We start from the raw sequence: 14,655 nt of genomic DNA, 5'->3' as shown, positions 1-14,655 counted from the left end.
TGCCTTTTGAAGTCAATTTATAAATAGCATGTTGTTAATGAAACAAAATGTCAGCAAAGATTCTCTGATAGCCTGCAAGATATCTGTTTACAAACATTGCTTTTGTTCTTCAAATGTGCCAACCACAGGAACAAGAGACCGTTTACTGCCAGTGAGGCTGTGGTTGGCACATTAATGACAATAGGTGACGTCAACGATATCTTCCCGATAACCTTGAAATAAAATAATGAATAGAGTGACTGGCCTGTTACTCTGTTTGACTTGAAAATTTTTGCCAAGGTGTTAACCACCATGATAGCACCTCATTGTTAACTCCTGGACAATAAGTTGTCCAACTTGAGTTCTGTGAAAGTATAAGTGTTGACTTTGTAAGCTGGCAAGAACAAAACTGAACTTTTCTGGTGTGTGTTTATACTTACTTTTGTCCAATTCTTTTGGCTGGTCTTTCGTGTACCGGATCCGAAATAATTAATGTCCATGAAACAAAAGAAGAAAGCGAACATAACACTACCTAATTAGCGAGGCCAAATCGGAATAACAATGCAGGGCGTATCCGGCAGGTACAAAACACAGGTCCCAGGGCACAGGTCACAGGTCACAGCTCATTGTTTCATCAATACAGAAAGTATCCGAAACATTCATAAAAGCTAACCTTAGGCCTAAAAACTTTTGTTTTAGGCCTAATTAGGCCTAAGGTTAGCTTTTAAGAATGTTTAGGATACTTTCTGTAGTGGTAAAACAATGACCTGTGACCTGTGTTTTGTACCTGCCGGGGCGTATCAATTTAAGCGGAGATCTCTCTTGTCTTTTACAAGGGTTTGAGCGTAAATCAAGGCAGACAAGCCGGCGGTGAGAGGCAAATTTCTGACAAACAGGCGGCGGTATACCGCCGTTGATCGGCTTTTAGTGAAACCCCTGCAGTGGTTCTTTTGTCCTCTGCCATTTTAGTCCGGTATATGAAAGTTTACCCAATTTTTTCCTTCATTATGACAGAATTCCATTCAAGGAAGATTTAAGGACTTGATTAGTCCAGAATTTAGAAGAACAACATTTTTATTGTGGTTTATATGGTAAGTGTCGTTTAACTGCATGTGCAAATCAGTAAAATTTATGCTTTATTTTTTCGCCATAACAGTAATCGAACAAAGAGAAAGTGAAATAATGTTGGTGCGTACATCTCCAAAAATACCTACGATTGATTTGATTTGCATTTAAAAGAAACCCAAATGAGTAACTACAAAACCTCTCACACTATTTTAAACTCAGCCGTGTTCACATTAGGCCTCGATTATTATCGAATTATAATCGAATTAAATATGAAATGGGTTCACACCAACTATTTACAGTCCCTGATTATAACTGGGTTAAATTAATTACTTCAACCCCCTTGAGATTGTTTGAAGTAATTACAATGCGTAATTGAACAGAATGGCGAACACGTGGTGGTATGAGCAGACGAAACTTCTAATCGCTTTATATGTGGAGCGAAGATTTGGATTTGTCTTCTTCTATTCTCGGAAGCTATCCTTGGTTCTCTTCTCGCCTCAAGCATGATGGTGATAATTGTGGCAGCCACGAGATACGGCGCCATTTTGTATCACACTGCGAGGTTACCCTGCCAACTGTATTTGAATTTTCGCAGATGTGAACAGAATCATAATTGAATAAAATTGAATGGAGTATGTGATAGTGCGCACCCCTGCACCCTCCCCCTAGAGCCGCCCCTGTGTTGAACAAAACTATTGCTTCTAGGGCTAACCACTAAAATATAAAAACAAAGAACGCGCAATGAACTTGCTAGTACTGTCACATTACGGTGTGACACAGGGCACCCAATGTACGAAACCATAGTGTCCCATGTAAAGTAACTGCGGCGCGCTGTAAGGTGTACCATGGACATTTTCGTTTTTTATTTGCAGGCTTAATTTAGCCTTCACTTATTATGGTATTGTGCTGATGACTACAGAGTTGTATCAAGGACTAAGTGAGAATAACGGAAGTTGCCAAGGTATGAGGGTTAGGGTTACAATTGGCACAAAAACCACGCTAGAAGACGTAGTTAGTGATTGACACTGAACCTCCCTTTCGAAGAGAGTCAGTATGAGTACAAAGTTGCTTTTGAAGGGAGGTCGATGCATAATTTCCCTTATTTTAGGTTTTACACGTAAACTACAATGTAGCGGTCTGATTGACTCGCTAAATGTCGGTTATCAGCTCGTATACCTAATTATTGCTATAGTTGTTGCCAAGCTGAAAAAGTTTGGTCGGGCGAAATTTTAAAGTATCGAAACGTTCAAAACTCATTGTAATGTAATCAAACAATCGATCGGTTTTGTTGAATTCGAGATTGGATTTTGCCAAGTCGGCTTTACATGCCTCGAAAGGTATTGACCATCCTATATTTTATACTCTAAAGAACAAGGCGTTTCTGATTGGTCAATGACGAGTGAATAAATGGGTCAGAGAAAGCCTGATTGGTCAATGACGAGTGAATAAATAGGTCACAGAAAGCCCGTGTAGCTGGCGGGGTTGCCGGTTGGCGCAAGAGGCAAATAACGAGCGGCCAAATTTGAAAGGAGAGGGACGCTGTGAAATAGCGCCCTTCCCCATTCTCCGCTCCTTATTTGCCTGTCGCTAGCTACGCAGGCTAGCCAGGTGATCTAGTGATGTAATTTGGAGGACTTGGAAGAAAAAATTTAACGCCGTATCCCACAACCGCGCGCGGCCTTAGGTGTTGTTTCCAAACTCCCTGCAGTATTTCCATCGCCAAAACTCAACAGATCATTACGTGTCTACCACATTTCCTGTTTTACTGAATGAACATCGAAGTAGACCCGACGAGATCTAACCTCGCCTCTGCCATGTTGAATTCGAAAATAAGGCCGCGCGCGGTTGTGGGATACAGCGTTAAAATTTTTCTCCCCACTCCTCCGAATTACGTCACCAGATCACCTGGAGATTGCAGAGTGCAAGAAAGGTAATAGACGACAATTCGGAAGTTCCTGTGGAAACATCGATGGAGTAGTAATAGTACTTACCTGCTCATGCAAATTTGAGAACTATTAAAACGTTACTCGTGTCCACAAATCACGAAATACACGAGCAAGTTCATACGACTTCATATACATATCCAACGTGCGCTCATGGAATAGTTGTTAAATATTTCACCGTTTGACTGGCATACACGCTGTAGATTCGAGAATGATGAGAGACTGAGGAAACTATATGTGGATTGAAACATCCGGCGATCTTTGTTTTTCAATTTAGCATCCGATCTTGGTGCTGTGAAGAATCCCGATTGTGGATGTCAGCTTCTAACTTTCAATGACTATGTGGACATGATGTGGACAACACTAGCTGAGTTTCCAGGTACAGTTTATGCTGGGAAAAACCTTTATTTTTTTGTGTTCGTTCGCAAATAGCGAGCAGTTGGCTTACCTTCAGATAAAGGGTGTGTAATCTGGTGCATTGCTTTTCGTGCTACTGTGGCCTTCACAGATTGTTATGTCCGATCTAGACTACCTCTCTGGGTAGTGGAGAGGGAGCAAAGAAATCCGAAAACGCACAACGCGGTGAGACTGCAGCGAGGAGAAAAAAAACGAGAAGAGACTGGGAGAGAGGCGCGAAGAAAATTATACAAGCTGCAAATTGCGTTGGTACAACGTACAGGCAAACTCACAATACTTGTGGCCTTAACGTAAGTTGATCTTTTGTAGGTGTCATTTTTACGATGCTGTGCCTGGAGCGATTCGGCCGAAAGAAAACCATGGCGGTTCAGTTCTTTTTCACGGGGTTGTGTTACTTTCTTCTTTTTATCTGTTCTGGAAGGTAAGAGACACGTTATTGTGTTTGTTTGTTTGTTTGTTTTTTGTTTAAATACTGGGGTAAGTTTTTGAAGGCACCTCCACCGCCAGTTTACTAATATAGAGGGACCTTTAGATAGGAGTCCTGACAAGAGCGCCACGAGTACGAGTTTTCCATTCTGAGCACGCGCACTTCGCAAATTGCATACTTTTGTGGATTTGCACAATGCAAGCACTTAAATTTACAATTAATTTTTACTGGACTTTTTTTGTTGTTTTCTTTTTTCCTAGAACTATGATGACAATATTGATATTTGGAGTTAGGGCTTTTATATCAGGAGCGTTTCAGGGTTTCTATGTGTACACACCTGAGGTACTTAAAACCAAATTTTTGAGATCTTCGTCAGAATAAAGCAAAGCTTGGCAACCAATTAAGGAAGGTGACTGACTAGGTTGACAAGCTAAATTAATTCGTTTAGTGTTGCTGCGGCTTAGACTATCGAGGCCATAAAATAATCTGTTGAACCACGATAAATCCTGGGAATAATCATTGCTTGACTTCTACGCGAGCGTTTCCAGAGGGTTGATCCAGCGCCCGTGAAAACAAGAGCGCTCTCTGCTAACCCTCGCCTGTTTTGAACTTTTCCATTTGCTTTGATGACGGTTGAGATAGCCAAACAACCAAATCGACCATGAAAATAGAGCTAAGACTTTTTTGGGTAAACGCGAAAAATCTAGCAAACCCGTAACGGCTTAACTCAATCGTCACACTTTTGATTCTTTTTACAGGTGTATCCCACGGTTGTTCGTGCTTTAGGTCTTGGTTTCTGTAGTGCGGTGGCTCGTATTGGTGCCATGCTAACACCCTTTGTATCACAGGTATGAATCACTTTGATTTTTTCATGCTTTTATAAAATAAACACAATGTGCAGTTCACCCTTTCAGGGAAGCCGGCTCTTTTAACGCGATCTCACAATTCCCCAGTTTTTCCAGAAACGCTGTAAGATCATGAGGTGCACGTTCCGTATGTTAAATGTCATGAAGTGTTCCCTTCAAGCTCGTTCCCAGGGTCTCTCCTCTCTGCCTCCATTGTCGTTGAGAAAAGACCGTGGTTCACGCTGGTCACGTGTCTCCCAGAATCTGGGAGGTTCACCAAATATGTGTTGGGGGATGGGTGGCAATGAAGTCCTTGTAGACATAGCGAAGAAGGGATCAGCACGCAATTGACTTTGTGACCAGATGACCATCGACAAAACGTTTGACCGCAGTTTTTTATGTACTACCAATATGGAATTCGACGTGAAAGGTAAAAAGTTGTGTCAAATCGATCGGACGCCACAGAAAATATACTCGCGTCATTCAAGTTTTCACCCGTGTGAAGGTCCGGATCAACGAAGATTTTGTTGTGCAGGAAAACAAGCGACACGTTTATTCATGGGAAACAAACATGTTCAGCGATCATCCGGTGTGATGTTATTTAAGTTTTTAGGTCACTTATCAACCTCAAATCATATATTCAAACTGTATTAACATGTGCAGGAATTTTATTTTGTTCTTTGATTTTCGTTTTTCTTTCGAATGTTAAACAACGTGATTCCCTAAAGTCGCAATCTTGCACAGCAAGTTGACAGTTTTGATTTACGATATTTATATTTCAACAACTTCGTGTAAATTGTCGATGTCGTTAAGATACTTATTTTTACCACTGCTCAGCACTTTAATACGGTGTATATTTCTAGCCCCGGTAAAATAAAAGAGACATTTTTGTCAAGCAAACGTAGTGTTTGGTGTATTCTTTTATGTTAGTGTACGTTCTTTAGAAGCAACTTAAGCTACTAACGAAATCAATTTTTTTTTTGTGAACGTCAATCGCCGCTCGACATTGAAGTTGTCTTGTGGGAATTCATCTCCTGTGGGAATATAACATCAGCTCTTTTGGCCTTTTTTAAACTTGTAAGATAAAGATTACTTATTTAAAAAATGCCTTGTCAAACGAATACGCTTTCGCCCAGTTGCGGTATCATAACGAAAACACTACCCCAGTGGCAAAATGTTTGTCGACGATTGCCACGTGACCAGCGTCTTTTTCTCTGGTGGACACAGTAGAATCATCAACTTAGCTACCCTGGGCACCAGAGGTTTTTCTCGCGTTTTGTCTCAAGAAAGATTAGTTAAGTTTCCCTCCAATAATTATTTACTCGTCAAGTAGACATAATGAGATAAAATCACCTTACCCTAAAAGCAACCGCAAGCCAAGCGCTGACTGTGTCGCTATGAGTGGGTTTAAAGGCATGACCGCTGCCATGACTTGGTGGAAACAGGAGCCCATCTGGAGCGTGTAACTTCCATACAGCGTCTGTGAAACGGCGTTTTCACAAGTAGGTTTATTTTTAGACTAGCCCTTCCCGCGAATTAGGTCAAAAAACAAAGGCAGTTCCGGTTCGGTGACCCTATGACGTCAGCTTAATTTCTTGTAATTGGTCATCGGGCTCCTGTGGGAGTCTCATTAGCGGGAAATTCAATCTAAAAATAACCTTACTTGTGAAAACGCCGTTGCACGAAAATAGGTAAGTTGCACGCTCCGGGTGATGGGCTCCTGGTGGAAACTATTTTATTGCGGAAGAATTTTGTACCCATTTTTCTCAACAAGAACAAATTCCTAGTTTTCTGCATTTTAGCCAAGACTTTGAAGAACTTTAGTATTGTATCTTTGTTGGTCGTTTCAGGTTCTTCTAAGAGTATCACTACGTCTAGCATTAGGTGTTTATGGAGTGATGTCTCTCTTGTGCACAGTATGCACACTTCTGCTTCCAATAGAAACCACAGGAAGACCAATGGTGGTAAGTCCCTGTTTGTGGCTCTGTCGATGTAGCTGTTTTTGTATATGCTAAGTGAGCTTTTTACCCTGAACAATAACAATTAGTCAGTGGCGCACTCGATCACAGGCGTTGTTATCGACTTGGAGATGAAAACTCGCGCGTCTCGCTGTTCCGAGGTTATCTTATTTTCCTCAGGCAGTCCATATTTAAAACCGCTTCTCTCACCTAGCATTGTTACCTTAGGCAATCAACTGGCAAGGCATTGATGACGTCACTCGTGACGTCCCATCTTGACTTGACGCGGGTATCATGGTAACCAATCTAGTTGTATGATTGAACTACATGTAGATTCACTAGATTCACTCATGGTCATGGTGTTCTGCTTTGGATTTATTTGTCATTTGGGAACTCCTAAGGTGACTGAAAACAGATTTGAAGCACTTATACTTCCATTTCTATCATATTTCTGCAGTTACTGCCTAGAAGCTCAAACTTGATCACTGATAAGTGCCACCACTAAGGTCTATTTTGACAGTAAATATGCTCTGTGGGCTGTTAATCCTCATTTTGGCAAAATTCACATTTGCAGTGACGATGAAGACTGAGGTCTCTCGCGTTGTCCCGCTCGCTCGTGCGTGACGTGTGACATCTCTCCTTTTAAAATCGCTCGCGATACCCAATTGAAAAGCTTGCTTGGCATGTTAACAGAACCAAAGCAAATTAGGATATATTTTATACGAAGGGAAAATGTCAACAGGTACATTCATATATCTGACTGCCTGTTAATATTAAGAACAAACGGACGATTGAGCGCGTTCGAGTTTTAAAGCCTTTTGGAATAAACCTTAGTTTCAACTTTGAGTTTATTGTTATCCTTTAACTTATTTCACAGGAATCAATGCACTGATTCAGGGACAAGTGGTGAACGCTGTTAATTTCCACCACTAGAAACATTAATCAACGACTGAGATGACACCACTTAAAAGAATTTAATGAGAAAAATATTCACTTTGCGAGTACGATGTGTTTTTTTTTTCTACCCTGGGTGCCAGAGGAATTTTTTTTCAAAGGTCCGAGAGAGTGCAACGCGAGTTAGAGGCACTGACCGAGGACTGAAAAATAAAAACCTCTGATGGCGCGAACCCGGGTCTCAGGTCCTTTTCCCCGCTCGCACCAATTCCCCAGCTGTTGACCGCGCGCCATTCCACACCTGTTCGCAGGCTACATTTTTTCCCGGTTCTCCGCGAATCTGCAACTCAAATTAAGGAAAATCATAAGTACCGTGGAAAACGTGAACGCACGACGGCCAGTTTGGACTCCATCCCCTTGATTGTTAGGCTAAGGTTGTAGTTTCGGTAGCGGAAAACTTGGGAATTCAGTTGGCCTCGCTGTCAGAGATTTTAAGGTCCTTTCTCCTTTTGTAACTTTTTCTTAAGGTTGTGCTGGTCATAAACCTCCAAGAAAGGGAAAGTTTGGTGGTATATTATGTGCTTGACTGTTAAATTCGTTCAACATGCCCCTTTGTTTATGGTTAGTGTTGAATAATGGTGGTCTATTGATAGGAATATTTAACAATTATTCCATGAGCGGGCGTTGGATATGAGATGGTAAATAGCCAACTCGGCGCTACGCGCCTCGTTGGCTATAACCACTCTCATATCCAACAAGCGCGAATGGAATAATTGTTTTATTAAATTCCTTTAACTCCAAAAGTTTAGAAGTACGAAATACGAGCGAAAAATGCGAGAAAATCCTAGCGAAATCGAAAAAAGTTGATGAAGATGCGATGTTGTGTAATACCTCGTGGTCAGACAGACGCAGGCTCATCACAAAAACATTTCTTACCTTTTCGCGTATCTCTAAGCTTCGAAAGTGATCCAAACTTTCCACAAAAACGTTTTTCTTTTGCTTTATACCGAAAGAAATTTGCTTTCTGGCGTAAACGTTTTTAGTGTAGCAACACTAAGCGCAATCATTTACCATATAAGGTCAAACTAAAGTATATGAGCTGATAACCGAGATTGAGTGAACCAATCAGAGCACGAGAATTGCATTATCCGAGGTTCAGGATTTAATAATTTCTGGTATCGCACCGTTGAATCGTTTAATAATTTAAGAGTGTTAAATATTTGACTTAAGCCATGATTTAAAATATTGTACAGTAATATAGAGAGTCAAAGTCGTTTAAAAAATTATGTAAGTCGTACCCCACTTGTTCTGAGAAGGTACCTTTTAAATTAACCTCTTGCTTTGTTCATCTCCATGGGCATCTGGATTGCCTTATCTTGTGCTCTCGAAATTGGGATGTGAACAGTTTTGCAAACAAAGAAGGGGAGAAGAGAAAGGGTTCGTTCTTTGACTAAATGCCCAACCTAAAGATCAAGAGAGGATAAGCCAAGAGAACGGATCCCCATGCCCCGTCATAGTTTTTAGTTTTACAAAGCTATTTTAATTTGTCGTTCCCAATGCCGCGCATGTTTAAAATTTCATTACGTCATTACAACTGGCCAATCAGGTGCCTCTCTAAAAATAGCTTCGCAGTTAAAATTAGATTTTAAAAAACTGTAATTGGAAGAGGCCCATGTGCGGGGGATCCATTCTCTTGCCTCGTCCTCTTTTGTAAAGATGTAATATTTCCCTACAAATTGCAACGTTATTTCCAAAAATGAGGCTAGTACGCAGTATTTTTACATTTTTGCCTCCAAATATGCAATTTGAAACTTAGTCAGAAAGTGTAAAGGGATAAGTTGTAAAGATTTGCGAGTTATTTGACGTAATAAACTCGTTTTGTAAAGCCAAAATTTCAAGTTAAACTCCTCACTGACGCACTAATACAGTTTCTCAACAAATCAACCCGTCCATTCGAGTACTGCATAACACTGACTTTCTTTTTCCACTTTCATAAATGGCGACCTCTTTTGCATTCTTTTGTGTTCATGTGTTTATGTTGATTAGTCCTACTGCCCTCATTTTCAAATATTCTTTTGAAACTTGCTTGTCGTAGCGAGGCTAGAAAGGCTTATTAGCATTAAAACAAAAGAATATTTTATTTGGCCTCCATTGTGAGAGAGGTTTGTTGGGGCTGAAGTAATGGACAGGGGGAGAAATAAAAGCAAGATGAGAGGATGATGATGGTGAATGAGCTCAGAGGGTAATTTCTTGTTGTGGTTTTTTTTTCTTCAGGATATTAAAAAATGCGGCAGCAAGCAAATAGACCAATTCGTCTTACTCAGTGTTGTACCCAATTCAAATCTCCCGGGCTTGAGGTTCTTTTTTGTGTTATGTAGCATTCACATTTAAATGGGAAGGAAACATTTTATTCCCAAACGATTTGAATTCGATACAACATTGAGTTAGACGATTTGGTCGATTTAACCGATCAAATTGCAGAATGTAGTTTTCGTGGACAGATTGGCCAATCAGAAAATTTGTATTTTTAAATTTTGCATTTTAAATTGCTTAGTGATGTCGAAATTGGTAAGAGAATGCAATCCTGCGCTATCTTATTGGCCAGTGTTGATCATGTGATCTTAATTCGGCGTTCTGAATGGTTGAATTTGCTTCCGCATCAAGTCCATCAAACTCATAAGACTTGTTTGAGCATTAAAAACTCCTTACGATTTTCTAAGGAAACTGTAATAGGACGGTGGAAACTGTTTGCTATTCAAAACATACAAGCTTCCATTTGTTGACGAATTTTTGTACCTTCGACACGTGCCACATGCAGGAGCGTAACCTGTGGCGGCGCACAGAAAGGAAACTATCTCATATCCCCCAGGGACAAGTCATTGTGTAAGATATATTTTGGATATTGACCGAGATATATCAAACAATATTTAGGAATATTATAAGTCCGAGGCATGAAAACGTGTTTTCTTAGGAGTGACTTCGATGCATTCCGCATGGTCTCCGCAGGACTTTCTGTTTAACTAAAAATGTCATATGTTAAACAGGTCTGCTACCAGCGAGAATTTTGGATTTTTCACGTGACCTCTCTGTGAACGGCAAGGCACGACTCCTTCTGGTCACCGAGCCCTACCAATGGAATGCGTAATTTCTTCCAGTGTTAGCGTGACTAATTTACCGCTGAGTATGTTCAGAGTGCATTCTTTGTGTTAATGTTTCAAAATATTGTCCAAGTTTTCATCCGTGAAAAAGTTCATGATACCGAGCATGCGTGGAAGCTTGTAGCGCTTTTGGTGGCGAACGCACGGCCAAGCAAGTGATGCCAGTGTGGTGACAGCTGCATAACAAATTTTAAATTCTTAAGTGGTTTTCGTTTTCGCTGCAGCAAAAAAATTGTCCAGTTGTGCAGCTGGTTTTTGTGTGATTCGTGATGACGAAAGTACACGACGACTTCATGTTTTGGGCCCCTGATAGTCCATCTGCCAACTTCCGCTAATGACAAGGGTGGACGTCATAGCACAGCTGTCAACTACGTCAAGTGTTTCAGTTAAAGATTCCAAGAACAGGGCAGAGCTGTCTGTCAAAATGCGACAAGAGTATGTACAACAACCAGAAACCTTTCACAGCTTGAATTCAAAAGGTTTATACCTCATACCGTTTTGGCGCCCCTCTTACTATCTTCGAAACGCGATATGCATTGCATACCTATTTTTATCCCAACAGTATGCAGAGCTACCTGTAGCTTTATCTATGGGGTATTCCCGACCCAAGGCAATAAAGCTTAATTGACTGCTTATACACCTTTTTCCAAAATGGCCGCCAATTGAATATCCTCTTGTTTTGTTTCAAACTAGACGCTATATAAAGCGTACACTGGGTTGCATGTGGTACGTTTTACACAAAAAAGGACGGCACTGAATTGGGTGGTATTGAACTGCAGCGTTCCAGTTAATTTTTTCAGGTGGGGGGTCATTAAGACCATTTTAGGGGTCACCCACATTTCGCGCCGGCAGAGGCCCTTTGGCTCACACGTTCACACGGTTAATTGTTTTGTAACGTGCTGTCCCATTTGAGGTCTTTTAGTTTTTTAAGCTTTGGTAATAAATTCAGTTTAAAGATGACAAAACACGGTCTTGAGTAAAGTTCACTCGTTTCTTCTTTGAATGAATAGTCTGCAAAAAACTAACTGCAAATTGCTCTGACGGACGTTTTCCAGCATGTCTTGCAGTTGCACTAAGCAAACGTTTATTGCACACACTAAGAAAGGACTGAAGGTGTTGTTTCCGCGTCATAATTCCTCCTCTTGTTAATCTAATCTGATGCCACCAGAAAAAGCCAAGCCAAAAGACAGATACTTTTTATATATCATATAACTGAATCGAATTCTCATCGAAAGATTAAGGACAATCGATGGTAAAAACACGAAAATTTCTGCAGTCTCTGACTTTTATGAATAAACGGAAAGGTCATGATCTTTTGTAAAGAAGAAGAAATTGATCACGTGCTAGGCAACCATATGTCGTTAGTTGTCATTTCCCCTCATAACTAACGACATCGCAAAAATTCGTAAGCCACAAACCCGTCTAAAACGGACACACTTTGCCCTCCGATTGCACAGAAAAGACGGGGACAACTGTACGTAGAGGTAAGTCAAGTTTGTTTGTACATTTACAGCTTACTTTAGCATTTATAAGCTCAAAGTATATTTTCCCATAGAAATCGTTTTCAGAGTAAAACAACGTACTTTTTAGCCACGAAACGTCCATCTTTGGTTTTTTAATTTTGTTGTAATATTTAACTGAATATTTATATTTTATCTGTCGGGTCAGGAAGCCTTCTCTTTCAGGTTCCTGAGAAACGTATCTATTTTGACTTCAGGGTGAGCTATTTACACAATCGCGAGGTTGCACGGCCATTTAATTGAAAATCTAAACATCTATGAGATACAAAAACAGACTTGAGAATTATCACAAATCACAATGCTGACAAGGACAAAAGCAGAAGAAATGGTTAAATAATTATGAACTTTGTTACTATCTGAATGTTTTGGGGTTAGAGTAAAGGGATATATTGTCACGCAAATGATGTAATTTCATGACACTCAAAATTCGCAAAAAGTGTGACTTTCATGTAAATAATCTTCGCACTAGCAAGTCGTAGCAATAAATTCGATTAACCAGGTAGTTAAAGAAATATTGTTGGCTTCCTAAATAAACTTCATTTTACACTACAATGACAAAATCATTTGTCAGAGAGAAAAAATTCCTGTGTCGTCGCGTATCACATTTCAACGCACGTATGCAAATTTGTTAACTCATTTTCACCGTGTCCCGATTCCCGCGAAATTTTTCTTCTTTCAAAAATTAACATAAATGTTATTTCTCGTCAAGCGTTGCATCTTTTTTGTTCAAATAACCGCTTAAAAATAAAGATTTTTTAACGATCTATCCGTAGATATTTTTTCATAATTTAATATTCTCTGTCAAAATTTGCACAACAATCAAAACAAAAATAGCAACGCACGCAACAAATTTAGTCGCATTTACCTCTTCGTCGAACTCTCAGGAATTTTTATTTATCATGAAAAATCTTTCTCAATTCGTTAGCAATCATCCTGTCAAATTTCAGAGAAATCGACCGGTCCGCGAATATTTTACGAGTTTTTTTCAATGGGATGTCAAAAGGCCAAGTGGATGTCGTGCATAATCGGGCGATCAAGTTGCGCGTGTGACCCGTTATAAATATTTTTTCACAAAATGTTCCCGAATCGTTACGTATCACCACAGAAGACAAGAACATCATTCTAAAAGCTCATTCTACGCAAAAAGTAGGTTCTGGAGGTAATTTTGATAGAGGGACTCAAGGTTACGGCAGACGGTAAATACAAACTCACGAGGCATGGCATATTTACACCAGAAAGACGCTAACGTCATTTTCACACGAAAATGCTTTACTATTGCCATAAAAACTATCCAGTTAAGCTCGCATGTTATAAAACATAAAGCCACCTTTTCCAGCGAAAATTTTTTTGAAACAAACAACATATTTGCTATTAGAGGCAAAAACCCCTTCCTATTTCATTACGTGCGTGAAGAGAAGAAACTCAATCGTGTCAAATTACCATACGCAATATTGCAACAAAATAAATTTCAGGATCAAACCGTTTCCATAAAGAAACCTTTTCCTTGAATAATGAAGCACAAACAAAACGACAAGTTTTCTTTCATGATAATTCTTGGCTGTCACATTTCCAATTATTTTTTTACCTGATGACTGTGCAGAGTTGAGTACAAATAAAATTATACAAAAGCCAGGCAACAGAGATCACAGATCCGACTCAAGGTGTTCGATACGTTCTCTGTCTTTGTTGAACCCATAAATTACCAGAGAATTTTCCATTTGATTTCAGTGTTCTACATAACAGCACACTTGGTAAAATATTAGAAATACAGCTCACTTTGATTTCGGCTCGACGGGCGATAGATTATTGTCGAAGTCCATTACTCGTCGCTTTTAAGATTTCAAATATTTATTTTTCACCCCCTGTCTTGTTTATCAAATTGACTTTCCATTATTGAGCTCCATAAGGGTATATTTTGTTTAAAAATCCACTAAAACGCCATTCGCGTTACAAGACTTTCGACGCCATTGCAGGTTTTTGTGTCCACCTGAGAAATCTACGTATTTCCACTACCCTCTCGATCCCAAGAATATACGCGCAGAAGGCTCTACGCACTAAGACACCACTTAGTAGGGGAGTGACAGTCAAGACTTTTACCAACAAGAAGAAAAGAACAAAAAAAAAAAAGGATGAAATATTAACCAGTAATTAATTAGCCCTTGATGTCTCGTTCTTAAACTTAAAATTCAAAAGAATATTTTGCCTTGAACGAGGCATCAAGGTCTACTTTGAATAAAAACAAAAGAATATCTTAATGGTGGCCATTTTGGAAAAAGGTGTATTCCACACACATGCTGAGAATTCCGATCAAGCATTATCAAACAGCAAGGAAATTCTGAACACGCTCTGACCAAGGTCGACATAGTGGTCGAGTAGAAAGCAGCAGATTCCCATATCGGACTTTTAGCGACGCGCATTCAATTATCTTAACCAAAGGTTCGTTTTG

At 39.8% G+C, this 14,655-nt stretch overlaps 1 protein-coding gene across 5 annotated transcripts in view; it reads left to right on the top strand.

Annotated features, from left to right (window-relative positions):
- The window catches only part of LOC137975085 (synaptic vesicle 2-related protein-like), a 30,713-nt gene extending 21,290 nt beyond the window's left edge, over positions 1–9,423 (top strand). For all 5 annotated transcript variants that reach the window (XM_068822137.1, XM_068822136.1, XM_068822138.1 and 2 more), the window contains 8 exons: positions 994–1,070; positions 1,920–2,008; positions 3,268–3,369; positions 3,717–3,828; positions 4,095–4,176; positions 4,593–4,682; positions 6,530–6,643; positions 7,515–9,423. In XM_068822137.1, the coding sequence (XP_068678238.1) occupies positions 994–1,070; positions 1,920–2,008; positions 3,268–3,369; positions 3,717–3,828; positions 4,095–4,176; positions 4,593–4,682; positions 6,530–6,643; positions 7,515–7,529 (681 nt within the window). In that variant the 3' untranslated portion in view covers positions 7,530–9,423. The remainder of the gene's footprint in view (positions 1–993; positions 1,071–1,919; positions 2,009–3,267; positions 3,370–3,716; positions 3,829–4,094; positions 4,177–4,592; positions 4,683–6,529; positions 6,644–7,514) is intronic.
- The last annotated feature ends 5,232 nt before the right edge of the window (positions 9,424–14,655 follow it).

The sequence above is a fragment of the Montipora foliosa genome, chromosome 11 (genome assembly GCF_036669935.1).
Source record: "Montipora foliosa isolate CH-2021 chromosome 11, ASM3666993v2, whole genome shotgun sequence".
Lineage (NCBI taxonomy): Eukaryota > Metazoa > Cnidaria > Anthozoa > Scleractinia > Acroporidae > Montipora > Montipora foliosa.
This window is presented reverse-complemented; position numbering and strand designations above follow the sequence as displayed.